Source organism: Bombina bombina, chromosome 5 (genome assembly GCF_027579735.1).
Source record: "Bombina bombina isolate aBomBom1 chromosome 5, aBomBom1.pri, whole genome shotgun sequence".
Lineage (NCBI taxonomy): Eukaryota > Metazoa > Chordata > Amphibia > Anura > Bombinatoridae > Bombina > Bombina bombina.
Window position 1 is genome coordinate 1,029,149,905 of NC_069503.1, and position 26,917 is coordinate 1,029,176,821.

The 26,917-nt window shown below is 36.9% G+C and overlaps 1 protein-coding gene across 1 annotated transcript in view; it reads left to right on the forward strand.

Annotated features, from left to right (window-relative positions):
- Positions 1-26,917, forward strand: part of PKHD1L1 (PKHD1 like 1) — a 224,355-nt gene that overhangs the window by 51,784 nt on the left and 145,654 nt on the right. The window contains exons 19-27 of the mRNA XM_053715928.1: positions 2,608-2,765; positions 4,350-4,463; positions 5,550-5,699; positions 6,269-6,390; positions 7,690-7,853; positions 10,104-10,267; positions 12,687-12,834; positions 16,503-16,660; positions 20,671-20,793. Coding sequence (XP_053571903.1) covers positions 2,608-2,765; positions 4,350-4,463; positions 5,550-5,699; positions 6,269-6,390; positions 7,690-7,853; positions 10,104-10,267; positions 12,687-12,834; positions 16,503-16,660; positions 20,671-20,793 — 1,301 coding nt within the window. The remainder of the gene's footprint in view (positions 1-2,607; positions 2,766-4,349; positions 4,464-5,549; positions 5,700-6,268; positions 6,391-7,689; positions 7,854-10,103; positions 10,268-12,686; positions 12,835-16,502; positions 16,661-20,670; positions 20,794-26,917) is intronic.

Here is a 26,917-nt window from a genome sequence, read left to right on the forward strand (position 1 = left end):
TGCATATTTTTTATTAGAAGGATTTCTAATAAATGTATATTACAAAACATGTTTCTATTCAAAACTGAAATGCATCCATGTGGACTCCAGTTTTGGCTGAAATATCCCTTAAAGGAACACTAAACCCAAATTTTTTCTTTTGTGATTCAGAAAGAGCATGCAATTTTAAGCAACTTTCTAATTTACTCCTATTATCAATTTTTCTTTGTTCTCTTGCTATCTTTATTTGAAAAAGAAGGCATCTAAGCTAAGGTGCCAGCCAATTTTTTGGTTCAGACATCAGGACAGCACTTGTTTATTGGTGGGTGAATTTATCCACCAATCAGCAAGAACAACCCAGGCTGTTCACCAAAAATGGGCCGGCATCTAAACTTACATTCTTGCTTTTCAAATGAAGATACCAAGAGAATGAAGAAAATGTGATAATAGGAGTAAATTAGAAAGTTGCTTAAATTTGCATGCTCTTTCTGAATCATGAAAGAAAAAAAATTGGGTTCAGTGTCCCTTTAAAGGCCCTTAACAATGGGATGTGGCTACTGAGTACAATCTGAGGTAAAAAAATTTCCTTTTTTTACATGTGATATTTTATAGTCAGCTTTTTACAGACATGCTGTGTCACTTTCAAGTAATTAAAAATGTGTACATCCTGTCCTTTTAAACTGGTAGCCCTCACAGTCCAAAGAAAGTATATATTATTTTACTTCTGTCAACCTTATATTACAATCGCCTAATAAGTAAATGTAGTGAAAAACGTTACCATCCCCAGTATAAAGAAATACATCAACGCTGAATAAAATATTACATTTAAAAAAAAGTGTGCAACGATGGAGGAGCTGAGAAAAAGAGAGAGTAAAGCCCCTTTATTTAAGAGCAGTATTTATTAGATTCTACAATAAAACAAAATAATACATGAGATACAAATAAAAGAGGTTATTTGGAAAATTCTGGATTTTGGTATAATACAAATTTGCATATGCAATATGAATAAAGACTCTTCTCTAAACATCAATTTGCTATTGATAGTTTACATATTTATGTCTGTCTCATATTGTCTCCTTATCTTTAAAGGGACAGTCAACACCAAAAAAATTTTGTTTAAAAAGATAGATAACCCCTTTATTACCCACTAGTCCTAAAGCCTGTGTACACGGGCCATTTTTGCAGTACAGCGGTCCCACCCCTTGCTCTCTTTCTCCCCCCTCTATTTCGCTCTCTCTCTCCTCCCCCTCTTTTTTGCTCTCTCTCTCCCCTCTCTTTTGCTCTCTCTCTCTCCCCCTCTCTTTTGCGCTCTCTCCCACTTTCTCTTGCGCTCTCTCTCCCCCTCTCTTTTGCTCCCTCTCTCTCCCCCTCTCTCTTGCTCTCTCTCCCCCCCCCTCTATTTTGCTCTTTCTGTCCCCCCTCTCTTTTGCTCTCTCTGTCCCCCCTCTCTTTTGCTCTCTCTGTCCCCCTCTCTTTTACTCTCTCTCTTCCCCCTCTCTTTTGCTCTCTCTCTCTCCCCCTCTCTTTTGCTCTCTCTCCCCCTCTCTTTTGCTCTCTCTCTCTCTCCCTCTCTCATTTGCTCTTGTACTCTCTCTCTCCCCCCCTCTCTTTTGCTCTCTCCCCCTCTCCTTTGCTCTCTCTCTCCCCTTCTCTTTTGCTTTCTCCACCCTCTCTTCTGTGCTCTCTCTCCCCCTCTCTTGTGCTCTCTCTCCCCCCCCCTCTCTTGTGCTCTCTCTCCCCCCTCTATTTTACTCTCTCTCCCCCTCTCTTTTGCTCTCTCTCTCCTCCTCTCTTTTCCTCTCCCCTCAATATTTTGCTCTCTCTCTTCTTTGTTCTCTTGGTATCAATTGTTGAAAAGCAGAGACGAATGCTTAAGAGCCTGCCCATTTCTGGAGAACTATATGGCAGCAGTTTTGAAGAATGTTATCCATTTGCAAGAGCACTAGATGGTAGCAATATTTGCTGACACACGGTGTTCCAGTCACCTACCGTCCTACGTATCTCTGAATCAACACAGAATATCATGGGAACAAAGCAAATTTGATAATAGAAGTACATTGGAAACTTTGTTCAAATGTTATGCTCTGTCTAAATTACAAAAGAAAAATGTGGGGTTTCATAGCCCTTTAAAGGGACATTAAACACTTTGAGATGGTAATATAAAATGATAAATTGTATATATAAAAACAACTTTGCAATATGCTTTCATTATTTATTTTGTACCCTTTTCCTATCATTCCATTCTGAAATTGTGAGCATCAGTTCCTGTTAGAAATGGAAGTGCAGAACACTGTTATATCCCACACAGCTATTGGCTGCACACTCTAGTGACCTATTTATAACTGTCCCTAATTGGCCACAGCAGAGAAGGTAACCTAAGTTAAAACATGGCAGCTCCCATTGTTTTATAGACAGTAAAACTTTACACTTATTTTTTCACTATTTAAACAGCTAATGAAACTTAAAAAAATACATCAACATGGATGTTATTCTCAGACTAATCTTTTCTTTGAATGCTTCATTCAATCTAGCATTTGTTTTGTGTTTAATGTCCCTTTAAATTAAAGAGAACGTGTATCCTGTTAAATCAAGTATTTCACTGTGTGTGTTTTTCTTCCATCTCTTTAGGTGATTTTCAACTTCTTTCATATGAAATTCCAGCAGAAAGTAATTTTACAGTGAATATTACAGAGCAAACTAAAGGCGTCCCAAGTATGAACACCTACACGTTAGTGTGGGATGGCGTTTACTCGAAGCAATTGTCAGTACATTCACCAGCTGAGGAGGTTTGTTTTAATAAGTTTAAATTGTAATGGCATAGACGTTGTGATCCTGGTCTTTAAAATTATTATTGTCAGATGCTTCTGATAGCTTTATATCTTATGAACTACAAAAAAGGGGATTCATTATATAAAATGCATACACTTGTTAAGATCATAAGCTACTATTTCCTTTTCTTAGCTCATTGAGTAATGGCAAAAAAATCACCAAAAACAAAAAAAAAAAAACAATAGTCAAAATTAAACTTTAAAGTGAAAGTCAATCCTAGCGTTGTACAAACGCTAGGATTTACTATTGAAACAAATAAAGGGGACTTTCATTCATGACGTATAAGATACTTCATGTAGAAAGTGCCTTTATTTGTTTCAACTGATCGCCATTCTTAGCTGCTACAGCAGCCCACGGCTAAAAAATTTTTTGCTAAGAGGTGATGTTTTCATCTCTTAACCAATAGCTGTGCAGTAAATCCGGCTCCCATGGGCGCCAAGCCGGATTTACCGGACTGCTATTGGCTTATACTTCATGAATGAAAGTCCCCTTTATTTGTTCCAATAGTCAATCCTAGCGTTTGTACAACCCTAGGATTGACTTTCACTTTAATCAGTTATAGCATGCAATTATAAACAGCTTTCCAATTTAGTTCTGTTATCTTATTTATATAATTCCCTTGGTATTCTTTGTTGAAAAGCATACGTAGGTAGGCTTAGGGACAGCAATGAACTACTGGAAGCCAACTGTTGATTGGTCGCTGCACATACACTCTCATTGACTGTCCAGCTATCTCCCAATAGTGCATTTCTGCTCTTTTAACAACAAATACTATGAGAATGAAGCAAATTTGATAAAAAACTTAAAATGAAAAGTTCATGCATTATCTGAATCACGAAAGAAAAATTGGGGGTTTCATGTTCCTTCAAATATAAAACATACATAAAGGACAAAAAGGAACTAAGCAGACTGACAGATTCAAAGTTGGTTAAAGCTAGAGGGTATCAATGTGGGAGAAAAAAACAAATTAAATGTATTTAAAAGAATTTGTGAACTTGAGTACTATTTTCTGCCTTCTGTAACTGCTTATCCTGTTAGAATATCAATATTCAAATATCACAACAGGTTAAACTCCAGTCTTAAATTATCTACATGTAATTGTAGTTTAAAAGAAAATAGCATTTATTTCAATAGAAAGAATGTAATATATTATTTGGATTGTATGTGTTATATATAAATAATTAACTATGTTGGCTGTTACCTTTTCTCTTCAAGAACATATTCATTAAGTTAAACATTCAATAAATATTAATAAACTATTCTACCTATAAGGAACCAAAATTACTTTTCTTTAATTCAATAAAGACCAAGCAATTTTCTAGCCTTGTACTATGCACTGTTTAGTATTTCTATTCCCATAAAAAAAACCAATGTGTCCTATCACTGACTTCTAAATGTTGTGATGCTAAAATATCACCTCTCATTTATTTGCCAGGTGTGAATTCAGCTGTTTTCCCAATTGGACAAAGTAAAATATAAGCTCTCTATGGGTTAAACTATAGTTTTTTTCTTTCTAAATGCACTTATTTTTTTTACCATAGATTAAGGCAGCAGTGGAAGAGATGGTTGGTACATTGTGTCCAGATGTCTATGTGAAGTATGCAGAAAATACAGCCGTCAAGTATTTCAGAAATTATGAAACAGATTTCACTTTGGTATGAAAACATATCTAAATATATTTAATCCACTTACAGTGATATTTATAAATATGGTTTTCAACTGCATATTTAGATGAAATATATTATCGATTAGCATTTCCCATTAGGCAATATAGGCAGCTGTCAAGGGGTGCCTTGTCTCTGAGGCAGTACATTTCATTTTAGTTAAAGGGACAGTCAACACAAAATTTTTTATTGTTTAAAAAGATAGATAATGCCTTTACTACCCATTACCGAGCTTTGCACAACCAACATTGATATATTAATATACTTTATAACCTTTAAACCTCTAAATCTCTGCCTGTTTCTAAGCCACTAAAGACAGCCTCTTATCACATGCTTTTTTATTAGCTTTTCACAACAGGGGAGTTTTAGTTCATGTGAGCCATATAGATAACATTGTGCTCATGCCCCTGGGTTGTGCACAACACAGCACTAATTGGCAAAAATGCAAGTCAATAGATAATGAATAAGAAGTCATGTGATCAGGGAGCTGTCGGAAGAGGCTTAGATACAAGGTAATCACAGAGTTAAAAATGTATTAATATAGGGTTTTTTTGTGCAAAACTGGAGAATGGGTAATAAAGGGATTATCTATCTTTTTAAACAATAATATTTTTTGAGTTGACTGTTTAAGTAAAACATTTTAGTTCATGCCTTATATTTCCTTCTAATTCTTAATCCATTGCTGAACAATAAAGCCAATCAGAAACTGTACTGAAAGTGCATATCCACAATGAAAGCAGATATATGTTTGCAGTGAGCATGTTAATAGTAACAGTAATGTTTTCCATGATCCGTACCTTTGTCTAGAAAATCCAGCCTTATAAGCTTTATATCAAAATATACTAAACATTCTACTACCACAAGCACACAGTGAAATCCTCTAATCTTTGAAGTCTATAAAACTTTTAATTGAGTAATAATGTTTTAACAGAAAATTCTCTTAAAATATATATATTTCTAAATAAATTCTCTAAGTTCTAAAAATTCTCTTAAATATATATATTTAGAAAAGTTTAAATAGGTATGTAACTGTATTTTGCTAATAACATTACTAATATATACATATATTTATTTTAGGTTAATAGCAACAGAGGCATTTTGACAGGTGAAACTTTAGCCTTTTGTGGTAGATTTTCTATAATGAATCCTCAAATTTTGTACGATGCATCAGAGCTGAAAGCAAACCAAAGAAGCTATGGAGTCATATCGTTGACGTACCACAACCAGGTAAGACTTTTCAAAGAAGTATAAATGTGAATTTAGAGCATATGTTCTGATATTACTGGGGTATACGCACGGCCACGCCCCCCGCTCATGTCCGGCCACGCCCACTCATACCGCGGCCGGCGCGATCGGATCACCAGCAGGAGCAGGGACTCAAAGGCCAGGTGTGTTTGTCCTCGTGCTGTCTGTACTGCGCATGACAGCTTCAGACAAACACACTTGGCCTTTTATATAATAGGATTGCTTTAAGTAAAGAAGTACTGTGATATCAAACTTTACATGTTAAAGTATACATTATATATTTTTTATTTATTATTATTATTCCCCCCCAAAAAAAATATTAGTTTAAAATGTGTTAAAATATTTTATCTGAAATTTGGCAGTTTACCTCTGACTGGCAGTCATCACTCTCTTAGGTTTAGCAAGACAGCTTCTTATGCTTTAGTGAGTTTAAAGGTTTTAGGCTAAATCAGTCGTTATAGTGCCTGACTGTTATCATTTAAATGTAGAAGTTATAAATATTTAGAATGAATTGATCTAACTTCATACATATGTTTCTATTTTGTGTTCAGCTGTGCTTTGCATATAAAGGATATCTAGAAAATAGCATTTTCTTTGCTTTTCAATATGAAAGCAGTGACGGCATTCAAAACATGGTCTCTGTAATCCCCTACACGTTTGTTCAAGGTGACAGGTAATGTGGAATTTGTCTTTTAATGTAAATAATAATTCTAAGAACCTATATAATTATATAAAAATGTACATGATAATCCTGCATTGTTGATCTATAGTTTTTTTAGTAAACTTTATTTTTTCATGTGCAATTTTATGGCCAAAATGTTTATTTTTTTTAATTATTTCCAGCTGCCTGTATGTGTTGATCTTTGTTTTCCTAATTCATACGCATCTTTAGATGTATAAAAATATGTTCTAGGCTGTCTGACCTGATACTTCTGAGTTTATGTTTAATACAAGGTCTATTCTCTGTAGAAGCACCACTTAAAGGGACAGTCTTCCCCGTGGTCATCTTAAAGTCTTACCTTAGATTAAAGGGACACTGTACCCAAATTGTTTCTTTCGTGATTCAGATTGAGCATGACATTTTAAGCAACTTTCTAATTTACTCCTATTATCAAATGTTCTTCATTCTCTTGGTATCTTTATTTGAAATGCACGAATGTAAGTTTAGATGCCGGCCCATTTTTGGTGAACAACCTGGGTTGTCCTTGCTGATTGGTGGATAAATTCATCCACCAATAAAAAAGTGCTGTCCAGTGTACTGAACCAAAAAAAAAGCTTAGATGCCTTCTTTTTCAAATAAGGATAGCAAGAGAATTAAATTGATAATAGGAGCAAATTAGAAAGTTGCTTAAAATTGCATGCTCTTTCTGAATTACAAAAGAAAAATTTTGGGTTCAGTGTCCCTTTAAGCTGCAAAATAGCCTCCTGCACCTTTTCTATATCATGCAGCAGGAATAGTATAACATTTATTTTTGAATAAATATTGTTTTTGGCCACTTTAAAATGACTGCCAAGCTCAGCCCACTGATGAAATCATAATGTGGGCTGCATATGGTATCCAATCACAAAAGGCTCACTAGTTGGATTCAACAGACTGGTTATGCTTTTCAGCAGAGTGCCTAGATGCAGCCCAGATTGTGATGTCATCAGTGGGCTGAGCTTGGCAGCCATTTCAAGCTGGCCATAAACACGGCTGCTGCATGATATAGAAAGGGTGCAGGAAGCTATATGCATCTTAATCTAAGGTAAGACTTTAAGATGACTAAGGTGTAGACTGTCCCTTTAAAGGGGGTGTGAAATGTTGAGTTTGTATAATGTTTCTGCTAATATTTGATTAAAAATGAACTGAGAATATTTTAGTTTCTTAGGAATTTATATATATAAACAAGCCATTCTAAACATGTTCCTGGATGTGATCGTATTAGGTTTCATTTTATAAATAAATAATTATGATTTTCAAATGATCTTTTAGCTGGACGTACACTTGCATAAACATGCTGGATCTTCTTAAATCTACGTATAAAGGCAAAAACTACAATGTGCAGACGATTGGGTTAATATCAATCAATTCACAAACAAATTTCTACATAGATGTGCTTTATATTGGACAGAGTACTACAACGGATGATCCAAATGGTATGTTTTTGTATAACAATGAGTGTTTTGTGTTTGTTGTAAACATACACAAATCTTGTCATGTTCAATTAGTTCTTGGTCTGCATTGGTGCATGTAATATCATTTTGTAGTGTTTTATGATGCCAAGCACAATGAGGAGGTATCCAGTACAGAGTCACTTAAAGCGACATACACGTGCATAATAATATGTTAGAGCATTTTATTATTGCACTGTTACTTGCATATAACTATGAGTTTAAACACTGCAAATGGGTTAAAGTCAGCTCCAATGCAGCAATGCACTACTGAGACCTAGCTGAGTACATTTTGTGAAGGAGGGACAAGATGAAAATGTGTAGCCACCAATCACCAGTTAGCTCCCAGTAAAAGTGAACCCTAATTTTAAAGGGGGAAATGTCCTATTTTGAATAAAGGGGCACTTATTTCCTAAGATATTATAGAACTTATTTCCCTTTATCTATTTATATGGATATACTACTACTCAGCTGAAAGAGGGGGAATTACCTCTTTTGAATGAGGGTTAACATGATCCCCTAAAATGTATAGCAACATGGACGTTCTTTAGTAAGTAGGAGGTATCTCTTTTCTATGTCATCCATAAATCATACAGAAGGTTAAGAAACCACATTTTGAAAAGGCAGTGTGTCCCTACATTCCAATTAAGGGTATCAATCACAAATTAATTCCATAAAACGTGCAATTACAGTAACTTCTTAATTAAATTACAGTATGGGGGATAAGGGATCTGAAGACACCATAAAACACAGATAAACAAGTCTCCCATATGAAAGAGGTGATTGCCTTATTTGAAATGAATGAACTCATACCCCTCAAGGCAGCAGGTGATTGCCATAAGAATCACAATAACCTGTATACTATACTACACTAATAGTGTTTTGAGCTCTACAATAGACCATATAATCCCTGTCAATGCACAAATTGGGCTAGCAATGATACTCGTCCTTTATTTGAGTGATTATATACCCTTGTGGCTACATACAACACGGTGACACCAGCCTTGCTAAAAGAAGGACCTTTAATATTTTGTTACAGGTTACATAGAAGCAATAAATACAACATTTTGGGCCTACTATATACCCTTAGTCATGTAATATGCACTTGTGGCTGTCAGTTGATCACCATGGCAATTTAACAGGACAGTAAAGTCATTTTTTAATTCTATGATTCAAATAGAGCATGCATTTTTAAACAACTTTCAAATGTACATATTTTATCTACTTTGCTTTGTTCTCTGGTATTCTTTGTTGAAATACATACCTAGGAAGGCTGAGGGGCAGCAATGCACTACTGGGAGGTAGCTGTTGATTGGTGGAACACATATACCTCACCAGATATGTTCAGCTAGCTACTAGTATTCTCTATATGAATGAAACATTTTGGTTTCATGTCCCTTTAAACGACAGAACAATAAACATATTACACAAAATAATGGGGAGTGGGGTGACCATTCTCTTGCAACAAAAATATATAGATGGATGTAAGATCCATTTTTTTTACAGAACCAATGTTTCTCTTTCCATTCCCCTACCAGGTGTTTGTCATAACAATAGCAAATGCTGATATTGTCCCTATTTTAGCACACCTAGATACATAATGACATTGTTTTCTACATAGGTAATATAAAGAGTGAATTAAATGTTAATTTAAACATAGAATTACATGGTATACAGTACACCTTGAAATACATAAAATAAAAATATAGATAGAATAATACTAAATAAATGTATAGCTTTTAAACCTTACTGTGTATGCCACTGTAATATTTTAATAGAGTCCTTTTAGTCAATCACAGAAGAATCTGATGATATCTCAGAGACACTTTTGGATCCATTTAGATGTTATTTATTGCAGTAAAATTTGAAAGGGTAGAACACGCACATACTGTTTTGAATACTATCAATCTGCTACTTTTCAGATCATTCATGTATTCTTAAATGTGCGGACAAAATTATGTGCTGGGTATTATTTTGGCTATTTCCATGTCCCTTTAAATAAAGACACATTTCTATTAAACAAACAATCTTGACAAATATTACTTCTGTAAAATAAAGAGAGAAATCTAATCATTCTCTTTATCATTGTGCCCATTCAGAAATATAATTGGTAAGTATGCCTGTAATGTGTCAGTAATTAAAATAAAAAATATTGAATTTCATATGTACATATATCATGTTTATGTACAGCCTAATCACAGTTTTTTTTACTTATTTGTTTCATGTTTGATTCAGTTGTTAGACGAGAGCCAGCATTAGCAAGCCAAGGAATAATAATCAGCAATGTTGAAGTGACTAATCTAATAAATGGATCTGAAACTGATGCTCAATACGCCATAACCATCATTCCATATAAATGTGGTTATAATTTCCCACTATTTTCTGTTGGATTTGCTGAGGTATGTAAATATTTATGCTATCTGGTTTGCCAATTCTACAATTTAGCAGTGAAACACCAAGAGCTAAATTTGACATTAGGAAAAGTGAGCAGCTGCCTAGGGGTACTTCCACTCTGAGAAGGGACACTTTTAATATCTCTGGCAATAAATCGCATAACCTCTGCTCAAAATGAACATGGAAGTCAAAAACTTTCATCATTTAGATGCAGTGTACAGTTTTTAAAAAATAAAATCTTTCTAACATTATTCTTTAAGCAAATTTAACTTTTTCTTTTGGTGCCCTTGCTACAAAAATTGGTCCTTTTCATGACAGCATACTGAGGTAAGATTAGGAACATGTACATACTTTGAACATTATGAGCCAGATTAGACATGCTTGCTATTTAGAGTGCAACCATTGTCAGAAGCAAACTTCGGCACACGCACGGATAGCAAGTTAAAAGAAAATTCTTTGTGCACGAGTGAAACCCGACTCACGCTAACTTCAGGACTTTGGATATTGCGACTGCTTTATCTTCTCCCCATAGACTTCAATCGAGCATGTTATAAAAGAAAAAAAGAAAAAGCAGTTATCGCTTGTGCGTTAATCCGAACGTGTCACTCTCGGCTGAGCAGGTTCGGAGGTATTAAGTTTATGCAAGGTGGTGGCAGGCTTAGGAATGTCTTGAATACTGTAAGGGGCAAGCGGTATGTGCTTCTTTATAGAATTACCCCTTTGAGGCATGCAAGTAAGACAAGCAAGTTAGTTTATTGCACCGGAACTGGAGACGGAAAGCAGGATAGGTGAGCAGGTGTGCTTACACCAGAACTGGAGTCTGAGGTAATGCCCGCGATAGGGCCAGGAACAGGAGTGCCCACTGTAAGGCCAGGAACAAAGTGCCAACTTAGGCTGAGACAGGAGGTGCCCACTCAAGGCTTGGGACAGGAGGTGCCCACTGGAGGCCTGAGACAGGGGGGTCACTTGAGGCAGAGACTGGAGGTGCTCACTTGATGCCGATACTGGAGGTGCCCCCTTGAGGCCAGGACAGGAGCAGGACAAAGATGCTTGGCAGGGCCCACTGCAGTGCGTGGATACTGGAACACTGGTAGCAGAAACTCTATGCAGAGCTTGGCACAAGTGCAGGATACTGGAACTTGTCAGAGTTTGGATGCAGGAGTAGGTTACTTGCTAGTTTGCAGATATCATTTGCAGTACTTGGGTACATGCGCAGGATATAGGAACTTGGCAAGTGCTCTTGTAGGGCTAGGCACTGAAATAGGGTGCCAGGGTAGCTGGATGATGCCACAGGAAGCAAAGACAGGCTGGAACAGAGAGGATAGCCAGGAGACAAGAAGAGGGTCAGATACCTGAGAGCAGTTAGAACTGTCACCAAATCCAGGGAGAATCCAATAGAATAGACAGGGTACAAGGCCAAGTTCGGTAAACAGAAAAGTAGTCCAATCTTTCATCAATAAAAGGAGATTCAAAAGGGTAGTCAGAGAAAAAGCTGGATTCAGGAACCAAACAGGAAATTTAGGCAAGGTCAGAGGCACTAACACTGGAGCACTATGTCAGGGCAGGAAGTAGATTGTGAAGTAGCCTTTTATAGGAAAGCTGATTGCAAAACAACCTGCAGGTGCAACCAGAGAGCAATCCACTGCAGGTAACAGGTCTCCAAAAAAGTCAAGAGAATGCACAGCAGGCTGTATATCAGGAGTCCTAGGTTCAAATCCGGGCACGGCTATGACAGACCGTGGTTGACCAAGTACACTCAACCTGATGTGTGTTGTGAAAATTTTACATTTCAATGTTCTTCACATAGAAGAAAATGTTCTTTTTAATTTTAAATAGATATTTCTATATATATGATGTTTTTTGTAAAATATATATCTATACCTATACATCTACATGAATACAGTATATATAGGTATGTATGTATATATATATATATATATACACAGGTATATATATATATATATATATATATATATATTACATTTTAGATTGAATGTAACAGTAAAACAAAAGTTCCCTTTGCAAGTTAAATTTATAAATGTGTAATTCAAATACCATGATATTGTGTGTGTGACTAGTTAAATTAAATATAAAAAGTATAATAAAAAAATAATTTTCTTTTAAATTATTATTTTGGAAATAACAATACTTAAATAAATAATAAAAAAAAAATGATGTCTAATATGTTTTACTATATATCAGAAATGAATGTCTTGTACATTTTTGTTTATAGTTGGAAAAATATAATAAACTGATGTTACATAATCAATTTTAGAGGCTAAAATTTGATGGAGTGAGGAGACAAGAAATATGTGTCTTAAAATATCTTTGTAAGGATTCTTGTAAAAAATAATGCAACAAAACATATTTAGAATAATCATGATAGTTGTTGCAAATATATTACTCTTTCCTTCTTTTTTTTAGAATGTTAACAATGAAGTGGGAGGTGAAGAAACCTACAGAGCTACTACATGGCCACAAAACTCGTCAATTCAAATATATCAGCAACAGGCGGCTTCTCCTCCCATAGGAGGGACATTTAGTATTAAAGCATATGACAAAGTGATACAAGGTAAAAAGTTAATAGAAACAGAGATGGGTATTTATCAAGCTGCAGATGGATAAGTTATTAAGCAGAGAACTTGTCCTCCCGCAACCGCCACTTGCAATGCCGCATTTCTTAGTTTTACAAGAGCTCACAATATTTCTCTTGATAACACAAGAGCAGGGCCTGTCAATCAACCCAAATTAGTGAGTTTGGGGAGATTTATCTCCACCAAGTCTAAGGTGGCAGAGAGAATATGAAATAGGAACTGCTTCATACGTTTATGGCTGCAGGCTTGTTTATGAAAGCCTGCGCTGCAAGACCGAAGAAGCAGCAAAAACAGCTTTAAATCTAGCTTATTCCAATTATGTCTAAAAACAAGGATGTGTAAATAATAGGCTATATCTGAAACACTAGGATGCTTTGTACTGCTAAAACCAACCCCCCCCCCCCCCCCTTATTTTTTCTAATTTGTCAGGCAGGATTAGGATGTGGTAATTAGTTGATATTCTACATCACTGTATTCGGAATGCAGGTGCTGTGGTTTAGAACTTAGGGTGTATTAATTTGTTGTACTAATATAGGGCTAGATTACAAGTGGAGCACTAATTTCCAATTTACTTCCATTATCAAATTTTGCACAGTCTTTTTATATTTACACTTTCTGGGAAGCAAGATCCTACTCAGCATGTGCACAAGATCACAGAGCACATGTATACTATCAAATAGAGAAATACCCATACATATAAATCTCAAACTTGTAACATATAAATAACTTGGAACCCCAATATTGTGGCAACGTTCAGTGAATCCAATGTCAAGAAATTGGCACTTACACTTCGGCACTACTGGATAAATAAAAAAAAACCTCCTGTATAGAAGGACCTGGCATCCACCTAAGCAGAATAGGGGGCCAACTCACCCTTCTGCCGGTACCATACGTCCTAGAATATGTCCCAGTAAGGAGAGCCAAATGCAGCCATTCTGTGACCCAAGCGCAGTGTGTGAACCACAGCTCCAGTGTGGAATTGCTCACTGGAACTGCTGCTTCTTTGAACAGGATCCTTGTATTTCCGAGTATAGTGTGTGCAGCATGTGACGTATACAGGGGGTGTGAGTAGAATTGTGTGCCGAGCTTTAGCCAATCATCTCCTTCCAGGCAGCTTCCCCATACAATCAGTGGAACAGAATAACGAGCATAGGGATTTTTAAAACCGAGGTGAGGACACAGCTGGATTCAAATTGAAAAAGGACTCCTTGTAGTCCAAAAAACAAATAGTAGAAAAAAGAAAAACCTTGAATCCATAGGTTAAAATCCGAAAATCTTTATTTTGTAAGGATAAAATCCAACATCACCAGCACAGGAACAAAAGGGAACAGGTAGGTCTTACTAGTTGGTTGGTGCCATAATCATAGACCTGCTGGCTACTGATTGGTAACAGTTTAAAAATACAACCCTTCACAGTAATTGTTTAATCATACAGGGAAAAAGAACACATTCTTATTTAACCCCTAGACTAATTTTAAGCCTTTGTTAAAGGGACAGTCAACACCAGAATTTTTGTTGTTTTAAAAGATAGATAATCCCTTAATTACCAATTCCCCAGTTTTGCATAACCAACACAGTTATAATTATACACGTTTTACCTCTGTAATTACCTTGTATCTAAGCCTCTGCAGACTGCCCCTTTGTTTCAGTTCTTTTGACAGACTTGTATTTTAGCCAATCAGAGCTGTCTCCATGGTAAATTCACGTGCATGAGCTCAATGTTATCTATATGAAACACGTGAACTAATGCCCTCTAGTGGTGAAAAACTATCAAAATACATTTAGATTAGAGGCGGCCTTCAAGGTCTAAGAAATTAGCATATGAACCTCCTAGATTTAGCTTTCAACTAAGAATACCAAGAGAACAAAGCAAAATTGGTGATAAAAGTAAATTGGAAAGTTGTTTAAAATTGCCCTATTTGAAACATGAAAGTTTTTTTGGACTTGACTGTCCCTTTAAAGATATATATAAATGTATATTGTTTGAAGGTTAGTAACAGCACTGAAATGACATGTGGACACCGCTGCCACTACAATAAATGTTAACCCCTAAACCGCCGCTCCCGGACCCCGCAGCCACTATAATAAATATGTTAACCCCTAAACCGCCGCTCCCGGACCCCGTAGCCACTACAATAAATATGTTAACCCCTAAACCGCCGCTCCCGGATCCTGCAGCCACTACAATAAATATGTTAACCCCTAAACCGCCGCTCCCGGACCCCGCAGCCACTATAATAAATATGTTAACCCCTAAACCGCCGCTCCCGGACCCCGCAGCCACTACAATTAATATGTTAACCCCTACACCGCCGCTCCCGGACCCCGCCGCCACCTACATAATACCTAGTAACCCCTATCCTGCCCCCTTACACCTCCGTCACTATAAAAATGTATTAACCCCTATCCTGCCCCCCCTACACCGCCGCCACTATAATAAAATTATTAACCCCTAAACCTAAGTCTAACCCTAACACCCCTCTAACTTAAATATTAATTAAATGCATCTAAATATTATAACTCTTATTAACTAAATTAATCCTATTTAAAACTAAATACTTACCTTTAAAATAAACCCTAATATAGCTACAATATAAATAATAATCATATTGTAGCTATTTTAGGATTTATTTTTATTTTACAGGCAAATTTCAATTTATTTTAACTAGGTACAATAGCTATTAAATAGTTATTAACTATTTAATAGCTACCTAGTTAAAATAAAGAGAAATTTACCTGTAAAATAAAAACTAACCTAAGTTACAATTACACCTAACACTACACTATACTTAAATAAATTATTCCTATTTAAAACTAAATACTTACCTGTAAAATAAACCCTGAGATAGCTACAATGTAATTAATAATTACATTGTAGCTATTTTAGGATTTATATTTATTTTAGCTATTTAATAGCTATTGAACCTAGTTAAAATAAATTGAAATTTGCCTGTAAAATAAAAATAAATCCTAAGATAGCTACAATATAATTATTATTTATATTGTAGCTATATTAGGGTTTATTTTAAAGGTAAGTATTTAGTTTTAAATAGGATTAATTTAGTTAATAAGAGTTATAATATTTAGATGTATTTAATTAATATTTAAGTTAGGGGGGTGTTAGGGTTAGACTTAGGTTTAGGGGTTATAATATTTAGATGTATTTAATATTTAAGTAAGGGGGGGTGTTAGGGTTAGACTTAGGTTTAGGGTTTAATAATTTTATTATAGTGGCGGCGGTGTAGGGGGGCAGGATAGGGGCTAATAAATGTATTATAGGTGGCGACGGTGTAGGGGGGCAGATTAGGGGTTAATAAGTTTAATATAGGTGGCGGTGGGGTCCGGCAGTGGAGGTTTAGGGGTTAAACAATTTATTTTTTATCTTTATCTGTTTAAGCGTTCTACACACTGAGATCCTCAGGCAGCCCACGGCAGAAAGCTATTTTGCTGTGAGGTGATCTTAGCCAATATTGTGCTAGCTATTCTATGGTATAGTATTCTAATACACATTAAAACTCAGGCAGGAGGCCTTGATAATCTATTATCCATTTTATTAAGTATTATTTATGTAAAATTATTCAACATCATTCTGTTTTTTATACTCTAATGAATTAGATCATACATCTTTTACCCATGTATTTTGCAGGCCTTCCGGCAGACATTTCTCATGTTGATTTGCAGTACGCCTTGCAGACAATTCCAGAACTGGGACAAATATCCGTTTTTGAAAGAACAGGAAGCTGTACAGGATATTCTTGGGAATTCAAGTTTTTAACAGCCACTGGCTATCAGCCCCTTTTACAGGTATAAAAAATTTTAATTTTTTTTTTAAAGAGAGACATTAAGGGCCAAAGAGAATAAATTGGTTGTAGCACAGTCATAAATTGTACTAAAAGCATTGTTATTAATTTATGTACATTTCAATCTTGAATTGTATGGCCTCTTAATGTTACTTGTCCTACTACAGCATTCTTATTATACACTGATAAGATTAGGTTATCTGACCCAGTCTTCTATTCCGTCACTATAATCTTCCCTACTCATTTATATACTTAAAGGGAACTAATGAGCATTTTATAAGCAAAATGTAGGGAACAGCAACCAAACAATTAGGCACAGGAGCCAGGAGGCAGCCACCTCATCCACATCAAATGAGACTCCAAAAGATAGGGTGCTCCAGCCTATGCAGTTTAAAGTAAAATTACCTTTATTGTGCCATGGTCCACAAAACAAACAATGTTTCAGACCTACATTAGGTCCTTAGTCATGTCATTTTACTTTAAACTGCACAGGCTGGAGCAATCTTTCTTTTGGAGTCTCATTTAATGAGCATTTTATCATTGCACCGTTAATTGCATATTAATATGTCCTAACCTCTTAAAAGGGGTAAAACATATTATCCAAGTCAGCTCCAGAGAAGCTAAGCACTACTTGGAGCTAGATAAACATATCTGGTGAGCCCATGACAAGAGGCATATGTGTTTAGCCACGAATCACCAGTTAAGTCCCAGTGATACATTTATTCTTCTGAGCCTAGGGGTAGATTTATTGTACCCCGGGCGGACATGATTCACTATAGCGAATCATGTCTGCCCTGCATCGCACATTAGTGGCGTGTCAATCATCCCAATCATATCTGATTGGGATGCTTGCAGTCCGCCACCTCAGAGATGGCATACGTGTTAAGGAACAGCGGTCTTCTTAACTCCTGTTTTCTGCTGCTTGATAAATGTACCTCTAAATATGCTTTTCACCAAAGGTTACCTATAGATAAATTAGTAAATGAAGTACAGTGTTCTCCACAGAAACGTTTGCAAGCTGGGTGGCATTATGAAGTAGCGTATCTGTGTGGCATTATGAAGTATCCGTGTGGCATTGTGAAGTAGCTGGGGGGCCTTATGAAGTAGCCGGGTGGCATTATGAAGTAGCCAGGGGGCATTATGAATTAGCCGGGGGGCCTTATGAAGTAGCCAGGTGGCTTTATGAAGTAGCCGGGGGGGCATTATGAAGTAGTTGTGTGGCATTATGAAGTAGCCAGGGGGCATTATGAAGTAGCTGTGTGGCATTATGAAGTAGCCGGGGGGCATTATGAAGTAGCTGTGTGGCATTCTGAAGTAGCCGGGGGGCATTATGAAGTAGCTGTGTGGCATTATGAAGTAGCCGGGTGGCATTATGAAGTAGCCAGGGGGCATTATGAAGTAGCTGGGTGGCATTATGAAGTAGCCAGTTGGGGGCAGTGTAATATTTTCTAATAATATATAATTTTCTGCTATCCAAAGCACTAATGAATAACATAATTTTAAATAAATGTATTTAATGATAATGTGTGCAATAAAAATCAAATATTTTTAATATTATCTTATTTTAGCTTAATATTGACTAAACTTTTAACCAGGTGGTCAGTAAAATCAGCTGGGCGGTGCACCCGCTAAAAATGTCCTAAGGAGAACACTGAAGTAGATAAAATGACACACTCTGGGCTCCATTTATAAAGCAAATGCTGCATTCAGAGGCCCATCGGGGTGATTGACACTAGAAATGCTTGTGCAATGATAAATGCCAACAGTGTTTGCTGTCTGCATTTAGTGATGTCTAGCAGACATATAGTAAATTTACCCCTCTATCTGAACCATGAAAGTTTCATATTATATTGACTTTCATATACCATTACAAAGATCATCCACTTAACAGTTTGGTAAATAATATTCTTGTTGGAAAGCTTTAAAAAAAAAAATGTTATCTGTAATAACCACGGTGACCAGATTTTTAAACTGAAAAAACAGCTCACTTTATCTTATGCAGTTTAGGTTTATTTTTTCTTTCTTTTTTTTTTTTTTTTTTTTTTTTTTTTTTTTTTTGCATACAAATGGTGTTATTACATCATGTTTACAAAATAAATAAAATAAATATAGGTGTGTAATAGGTGTAAATGTCAGAATTATAACTGTGTATACCAGTGGCTACTCTCTGGTGTAAAGTAAACATAAAAAACACTAGTAAGGGCTAGTGGCAATGGCCAAGTAATCTATAGTTTGCCAGCTTCAAAGTACAAATAACCCCCCACACACACACACTCACACTCTCTCTCTCACACACACACACACTCACACACTCTCTCTCACACACACACACACACACACACTCACACACACTCACACACACTCACTCACACACTCACACACACTCACACACACTCACACACACACACACTCACACACACACACACTCACACACACACTCATACACACACACACTCATACACACACACACACACTCATACACACACACACTCATACACACACACACACACTCATACACACACACACTCACACACACACACACTCACACACACTCACTCACACACACACACACTCACACACACACTCACACACACACTCACACACACACTCACACACACTCACACACACACACTCACACACACTCACACAAATAAAGTCAACTGAAAAAAGTCAAAGAAAAAAATTGAATCTAATTGTGGAGTACTGGTAAAGGGACATGAAACCCAAATTCTTTCATGATTCAGATAGATAATAAAATGTTAAACAACTTCTATTATCTCATTTGTTTAATTCTCTTGGTATCATTTGTTGAAGGAGCAGCAATGCACTACTGGTTTCTAACTGAACACATGGGTGAGCCAATGACAATCGGTATATATATATATATGCAGCCACCAATCAGCAGCTAGAACCTAGGTTCTTTGCTGCTCCTGAGCTTACCTAGATAAACCTTTCAGCAAAGCATAACTAGAGAAGGAAGCAAATTAAACAATAGAAGTAAATTTAAAAGCTGTTTAAAATTGTATTCTGTATCTGAATCATGAAAGAAAAATGTTGGGTGTCATGTCCCTTTAAGCACAACTGTTGTCGCACAGCCAGAGCTTCACCCTACTGAAACTAAGTGGGTGTATGAGGGCAGGGAAGTGTAGAGTCTGAGACCAATCAACTGGGGATGTCACTATGCTGTGCCACGCTACTCACTGTAGTAGGGGGTCAAATAGAATTATTAATCATAAAGAATGCTGCTGATGTTATAAATGAATAAATAATGATATAATTACATAACTTAGATATTTATTTTATCATTGTTATTTTATAAAATCAGGATTCCTTATCATTATAATGGTTGTGGCCAAAACTGGGACTTTTGCTCATCTAACCAAAATGATTCTCAAAGTATCGAGACAGAGAAACTTAGGCTGACTTGCTAAATCTAGGGAGTCTGGTTTACCACTTAGACTTAAACTGCCAATTTTGTCACTTCAGAAGGTTTGCAGTATGTTCCTCATATTAAACTTCACATAACCCATGGTCTAGTGGTAAAGAATACTAAGCTAATACATATTCACGTATCTCTTGTTTTATGTTTATATTCTGTAGTTGAAAACAGATATAGTGATATTGTTAACGTTTTCTAATTGCTGCTTGCATTATATTCTGACATGTTTATCTCAGACAAAGCTATTTCTCCAACTTTATTGTAGTATTGCTTAGAATGCTGTGTATGAATACAGTACTCTTGTTGGTTTTTGGTCTGCTTTTTCGGTGCTTTCTTTCTAAAACCTCAGTTTAAGCTTTTCAAGTGGAACAGACTCCAGTGGCATCATCAGAAAGTGCTTGCAGGGGAGCACTTGAAAGCAGGGCTGCAATGATACATTGTATGGTTGGATCTAAATTCTTATTAGTTCTGAATCTAACGTTTCTCATTGCATTTAATGATAAATGTGCTACTACAATGTGTATATTTTCAACAATGAAAACAACAGATCTAACTGTACTTTCTTCTCTTTACAGATTAATGATTCTTCTGTTTCTGGTATAAATGCAACAATTAAAGCAAGTAAAGTGATTGCAGGTGGTCTGTTTCGTCAGCGTTTGCTTGGTGACCTTGTGAGAACATTACACCATGAGCCTCAGGTACAGTGATGTGCTTGTGCACATGCCACAGGTAGGGTTGCTACCTCAGCCATGTTTTCCTGGACACTTATGAGTTACACATGCTCCAGGCTGTGCAGGGAGGAACATGTATTGAGTTTCTGGACAACACTATTCATATTCCTCCCTGCACACCCTGCAGCATGTGTAACTTATAAGTGTTCTGTATTTTAAGGGACGGGTGGCAACCCTAGCAGACTCGCAGGTTTGTGCTAGTGTTGTATTTACCAGCTATCATTTGCTGTCAAAGTGAGCAATTTTCATTTATTTATTCTTTTTAATTATCATTTCAGTGAAAAATGTCCCTATACTTTAAAGGGACCTGAAACCCATTTTTTCTTCTTTCATGGTTTAGATAGAACATACAATTTTAAACAACTTTCCAATTTACTTCTATTATCAAATTCTCTTAGTTTTCGTGTTATCCTTTGTTGAAAAGCAGAAAGGTAAGTTTAGAAGTGTGCACGTGTCTGCAGCACTACATGGCAGTTTTGCAACAATGTTATACATTAGCAAAAGCACTAGATGGCAGCACTATTTCCTGTCATGTAGTGCTTCAGGCATGTGCACACTACCTACCTATATATCTAGAAGAATAGCATGAGAACAAAGCAAATTGGATAATAGAAGTAAATTGGAAACTTGTTTATAATTGTATTCTCTAAATCTAAATCATAAAAGAAAAAATGTGGGTTTCATATCCCTTTAACATGTACCAGTGCTGTTTTTCTGATCATAATCCAAAATCTCGCTTAAATGTAGCCACCAATAAGCAAGCGCTATTTAGGGTGCTGAACCTAAAATGGGCTGGCTCCTAAGTTTTACATTCCTGCTTTTAAAATAAAGATGGCAATAGAACGGAGAAAAATTGATAATAGGAGTAAATTAGAAAGTTGCTTAAAATTGCTGCTCTTTCTGAATCATGAAAGAAAAAAAATTGAGTTTAGTATCCCTTTAATTTTCTAAATGTCCCCAAATTGCCCGCAAAATTTAGTAATAGTTTCCATTTTGGGGGGGCTAAAGTTGTCAGCTGTGGGGTGTTAGAAAAAAAAAGGCACCGAATTGTACCTTTACATTGTGATCTATAGGAACTGTGTGTTCCCTGTAAATATATATGTATATGCATACATATATATTTATGTGTTAATATGTGTATATACATATATAATCATATACATATATATTTACATTTCTTTCATGTAATTGGCAAGAGTCCATGAGCTAGTGATATATGGGATATACAATCCTACCAGGAGGGGCAAAGTTTCCCAAACCTCAAAATGCCTATAAATACACCCCTCACCACACTAGAAGAGCTTTGTGGCTTAAATCCTGGAATGCTGATATGACATCTAAATCTAGATTACTATCTCTTTCTTTCCAAGGTAATAATTTATTTGGTTCCCAGTTGGATACTATTATTTCAACTGTTACTGGGTGAAAGAGAGTTTTTCTGCCTCAGGATAAAAAACCTAAGGGTAAATCTAAGGCTTCTAACCATTTTCGTTCCTTTCGTCAGAATAAGGAACAAAAACTCAATCCTTCCCCCAAAGAATCTGCCTCCAATTGGAAGCCTTCCTCAAATTGGAATAAATCCAAGCCTTTTAGGAAACCAAAGTCAGCCCCTAAGTCAGCATGAAGGTGCGGCCCTCATTCCAGCTCAGCTGGTAGGGGGCAGATTTAGGTTTTTCAAGGATATTTGGATAAAATCTGTTCAAAATCAATGGATTCAGAGCATTGTCTTTCAAGGGTATCGAATAGGATTCAGAGTAAGACCTCCTGTGAGAAGATTTTTTCTCTCACGTATCCCAGTAAATCCAGTAAAAGCTCAGGCTTTCCTGAAGTGTGTTTCAGACCTGGAGTCTTCAGGGGTAATCATGCCAGTTCCTCTTCTGGAACAAAGTTTGGGGTTTTATTCAAATCTATTCATTGTCCCAAAGAAGGAAAATTTATTCAGACCAGTTCTGGATCTGAAAATTTTGAATCGTTATGTAAGAGTACCAACTTTCAAGATGGTGACTATAAGGACTATTCTGCCTTTTGTTCAGCAAGGACATTATATGTCCACAATAGACTTTCAGGATGCATACCTTCATATTCCGATTCATCCAGAACATTATCAGTTTCTAAAATTCTGTTTTCTAGACAAGCATTACCAATTTGTTACTCTTCCATTTGGCCTAGCAACAGCTCCAAGAATCTTCTCAAAGGTTCTGGGTGCCCTACTCTCTGTAATCAGAGAGCAGGGTATTGCGGTGTTTCCTTATTTGGACGATATCTTGGTACTAGCTCAGTCTTTACGTTCTGTAGAATCTCACACAAATCAACTACTGTTGTTTCTTTGGCAACATGGTTGGAGGATCATTTTACCAAAGAGTTTCTTGATTCCTCAGACAAGGGTCACCTTTTTAGGCTTTCAGATAGATTCAGTGTCCATGACTCTGTCTCTAACAGACAAGAGACGTTTAAAATTGGTTGCAGCCTGCCTCTTTGTATGCTAAATCAATAGTGCAGGGATTATACAAAGATATCCCAATTAATATCCTTAAATCCCAAAGTACGACACTCTCTGACGTGGTGGATAGATCACCATCGTTTAGTTCAAGGGGCTTCTTTTGTTCGGCCGACCTGGACTGTGATCACAACAGATGCGAGTCTTTCAGGTTGGGGAGCTGTTTGGGGATCTCAAGAGGCGAGATTACCAATAAATATTTTAGAACTCCGTACAATTCTCAGAGCTCTTCAGTTTTGGCCTCTGTTAAAGAGAGAACCGTTCATTTGTTTTCAGACAGACAATATCACAACAGTGGCATATGTCAATCATCAGGGTGGGACTCACAGTCCCCAAGCTATGAAAGAAGCATCTTGAATACTTGTTTGGGAGGAATACAGCTCCTGTCTAATCTCTGCGGTGCATATACCAGGTGTAGACAATTGGGAAGTGGATTATCTCAGCCGCCAGACTTTACATCCAGGGGAGTGGACTCTCCATCCAGATGTGTTTTCTCAGATTGTTCAGATGTGGGGTCTTCCAGAGATAGATCTCATGGCCTCTTATCTAAACAGGAAACTTCCCAGATACCTGTCCAGGTCCAGGGATGTTCAGGCGGAAGCAGTGGATGCGCTGACACTTCCTTGGTGTTATCATCCTGCTTACATCTTCCCGCCTCTAGTTCTCCTTCCAAGAGTGATTTCCAAAATCATCATGGAACAATCATTTGTGTTGCTGGTGGCGCCAGCATGGCCACACAGGTTTTGGTATGCGGATCTGGTTCGGATGTCCAGTTGCCCGCCTTGGCCACTTCCGTTACGGCCAGACCGACTATCTCAAGGTCCGTTTTTCCATCAGGATCTCAAATCATTAAATTTGAAGGTATGGAAATTGAACGCTTAGTACTAAGTCATAGAGGTTTCTCTGACTCAGTGATTAATACTAAGTTACAAGCTCGTAAATCTGTCTCTAGAAAGATTTATTATAGAGTTTGGAAGACTTACATTTCATGGTGTTCTTCTCATAAATTTTCTTGGCATTCTTTTAGAATTCCTAGAATTCTACAGTTTCTTCAGGATGGTTTGGATAAGGGTTTGTCTGCAAGTTCCTTGAAAGGACAAATATCTGCTCTTTCTGTTTTATTTCACAGAAAGATTGCTAAGCTTCCTGATATACACTGTTTTGTACAGGCTTTAGTTTGTATTAAGCCTGTCATTAAATCAATTTCTCCTCCTTGGAGTCTTAATTTGGTTCTGAAGGTTTTACACGCTCCTCCATTTGAGCCTATGCATTCTTTGGACATTAAACTACTTTCTTGGAAAGTGTTGTTCCTTTTGGCCATCTCTTCTGCTAGAAGAGTTTCTGAGCTATCTGCTCTTTCTTGTGAATCTCCTTTTCTGATTTTTCATCAGGATAAGGCAGTTTTGCGGACTTCATTTCAATTCTTACCTAAGGTTGTGAATTTTAACAACATTAGTAGAGAAATTGTTGTCCCTTCCTTGTGTCCTAATCCTAAGAATCCTTTGGAAAGATCCTTACATTATTTGGATGTGGTGAGAGCTTTGAAATTTTATGTTGAAGCTACTAAAGATTTCAGGAAGACTTCTAGTCTATTTGTTATATTTTCTGGTCCTAGGAAAGGTCAGAAGGCCTCTGCTATTTCCTTGGCCTCTTGGTTAAAGCTTTTGATTCATCAAGCTTATTTGGAGTCGGGTCAAGCCCCGCCTCAGAGAATTACAGCTCATTCTACTAGATCAGTCTCCAGGCTTTTAAGAATGAAGCTTCAGTTGATCAGATTTGCAAAGCAGCGACTTGGTCCTCTTTGCATACATTTACTAAATTCTACAGTTTTTATGTATTTGCTTCTTCAGAAGCAGTTTTTGGTAGAAAAGTTCTTCAGGCAGCTGTTTCAGTTTGATTCTTCTGCTTTTGATTTAAGTTTTTTTCTTTCAAATGAAAATAAACTTATTTTTTTGGGTTGTGGACTAATTTTTCAGCGGTATATGGCTGTTTTTATTTTATTCCCTCCCTCTCTAGTGACTCTTGAGTGGAGATCCACATCTTTTTGATATCCCATATGTCACTAACTCATGGACTCTTGCCAATTACATGAATGAAAACATAATTTATGTAAGAACTTACCTGATAAATTCATTTATTTCATATTGGCAAGAGTCCATGAGGCCCACCCTTTTTTTGGTGGTTATGATTTTTTTGTATAAAGCACAATTATTTCCAAATTTCCTTTGTTGATGCTTTCTACTCCTTTTTTCTATCACCCCACTGCTTGGCTATTCGTTAAACTGAATTGTGGGTGTGGTGAGGGGTGTATTTATAGGCATTTTGAGGTTTGGGAAACTTTGCCCCTCCTGGTAGGATTGTATATCCCATATATCACTAGCTCATGGACTCTTGCCAATATGAAAGAAATTAATTTATCAGGTAAGTTCTTACATAAATTATGTTTTTCTGCCCATCGCTGCGCTAGTTTTAGAACGAGGCTCCCATTGGAGTCTGTGGAAGCGCACTCTCGTGAGCACAATGCTTCTGTGCAATGAAAACGCTAGGTCGTGTTCGCATTCCACCTAACTCGTAATACCAGCCCACATTTGTGTGCGCTGATATTACAAAGTGGAGTGCAAATATCGCTTTAGCAAATGCAATATTTTGTACTTCACTTGTAATCTGGCCCTGTATATGCATGTTTAATATACCCACAATCTCACAGCTTCTATAGGTTTAATAGTACGTTTTTTCTTTTTCAACAATGGAGATCACAGACATAAAGAATATATAGGAGTTCAGGAGTTTGATGGGTATTTCATGAGAGTAACTTTTAATTGGGAAAAATCGCTGTGAGATTCTAATATTCAAAGCACTGTCTCCCATTTTGGAAGCACGTTTTCAACCATCTGTAGTGAATTTACAATAAAGCTAAATTTACATTTGCATAATTTCAAGCAGGGAAAGAACAATTTTTTTCTAGGCCACCCAGCAATTGCTGTTCGAATCCCTCCCCCTGGCCCTTAACCTTCCCCTTAACCCCCTGCTGCCTGTTCTGCAGCTCTGCAGCCTTAGAAGATGCACTCTGTACACAGGTCGCTCCATGGCCTCCCACTCCTCCCTGACACCGGTCCCCAGCAGGTGTTGCATTTTTGCAGTGGAGCCCCGGCCTTGAAAATCTGGACAGTCGGCTGGCCCCTCTTAGTTGCGGGTCCCCCGGCATTGCAGGGTCTGCAGTGTGAGGATTTCTGCCACTGATTTCAAGTGTTACTACACCGAAACCATCGGTTGTGTGAACATACTTTGAATACAGCCCTCTCGTGAGCAGATTTTTGCTGAAGCTGCAACCCATATTATTTCCTCTGGAGAAACATCGGCATTTGTTGGAACAGCCAACTTTTTTGGAATGTATCACCAGACACACGGACTGCGAGACAGGCAAGACCAAAAAGCAATTTCTCGTGGGTCTGACAAAGTTTTAAGTATCAAAGCCCAAGTGAGATAATTTTTCCATAAAACCCTCAAGTCTTGAGAAAGGATAGCTGGTAAATGGTTTATTTTCTTATTACTGATATTATGGGGCTCTCATAAAGTTATCACCCCCTTTTCCAC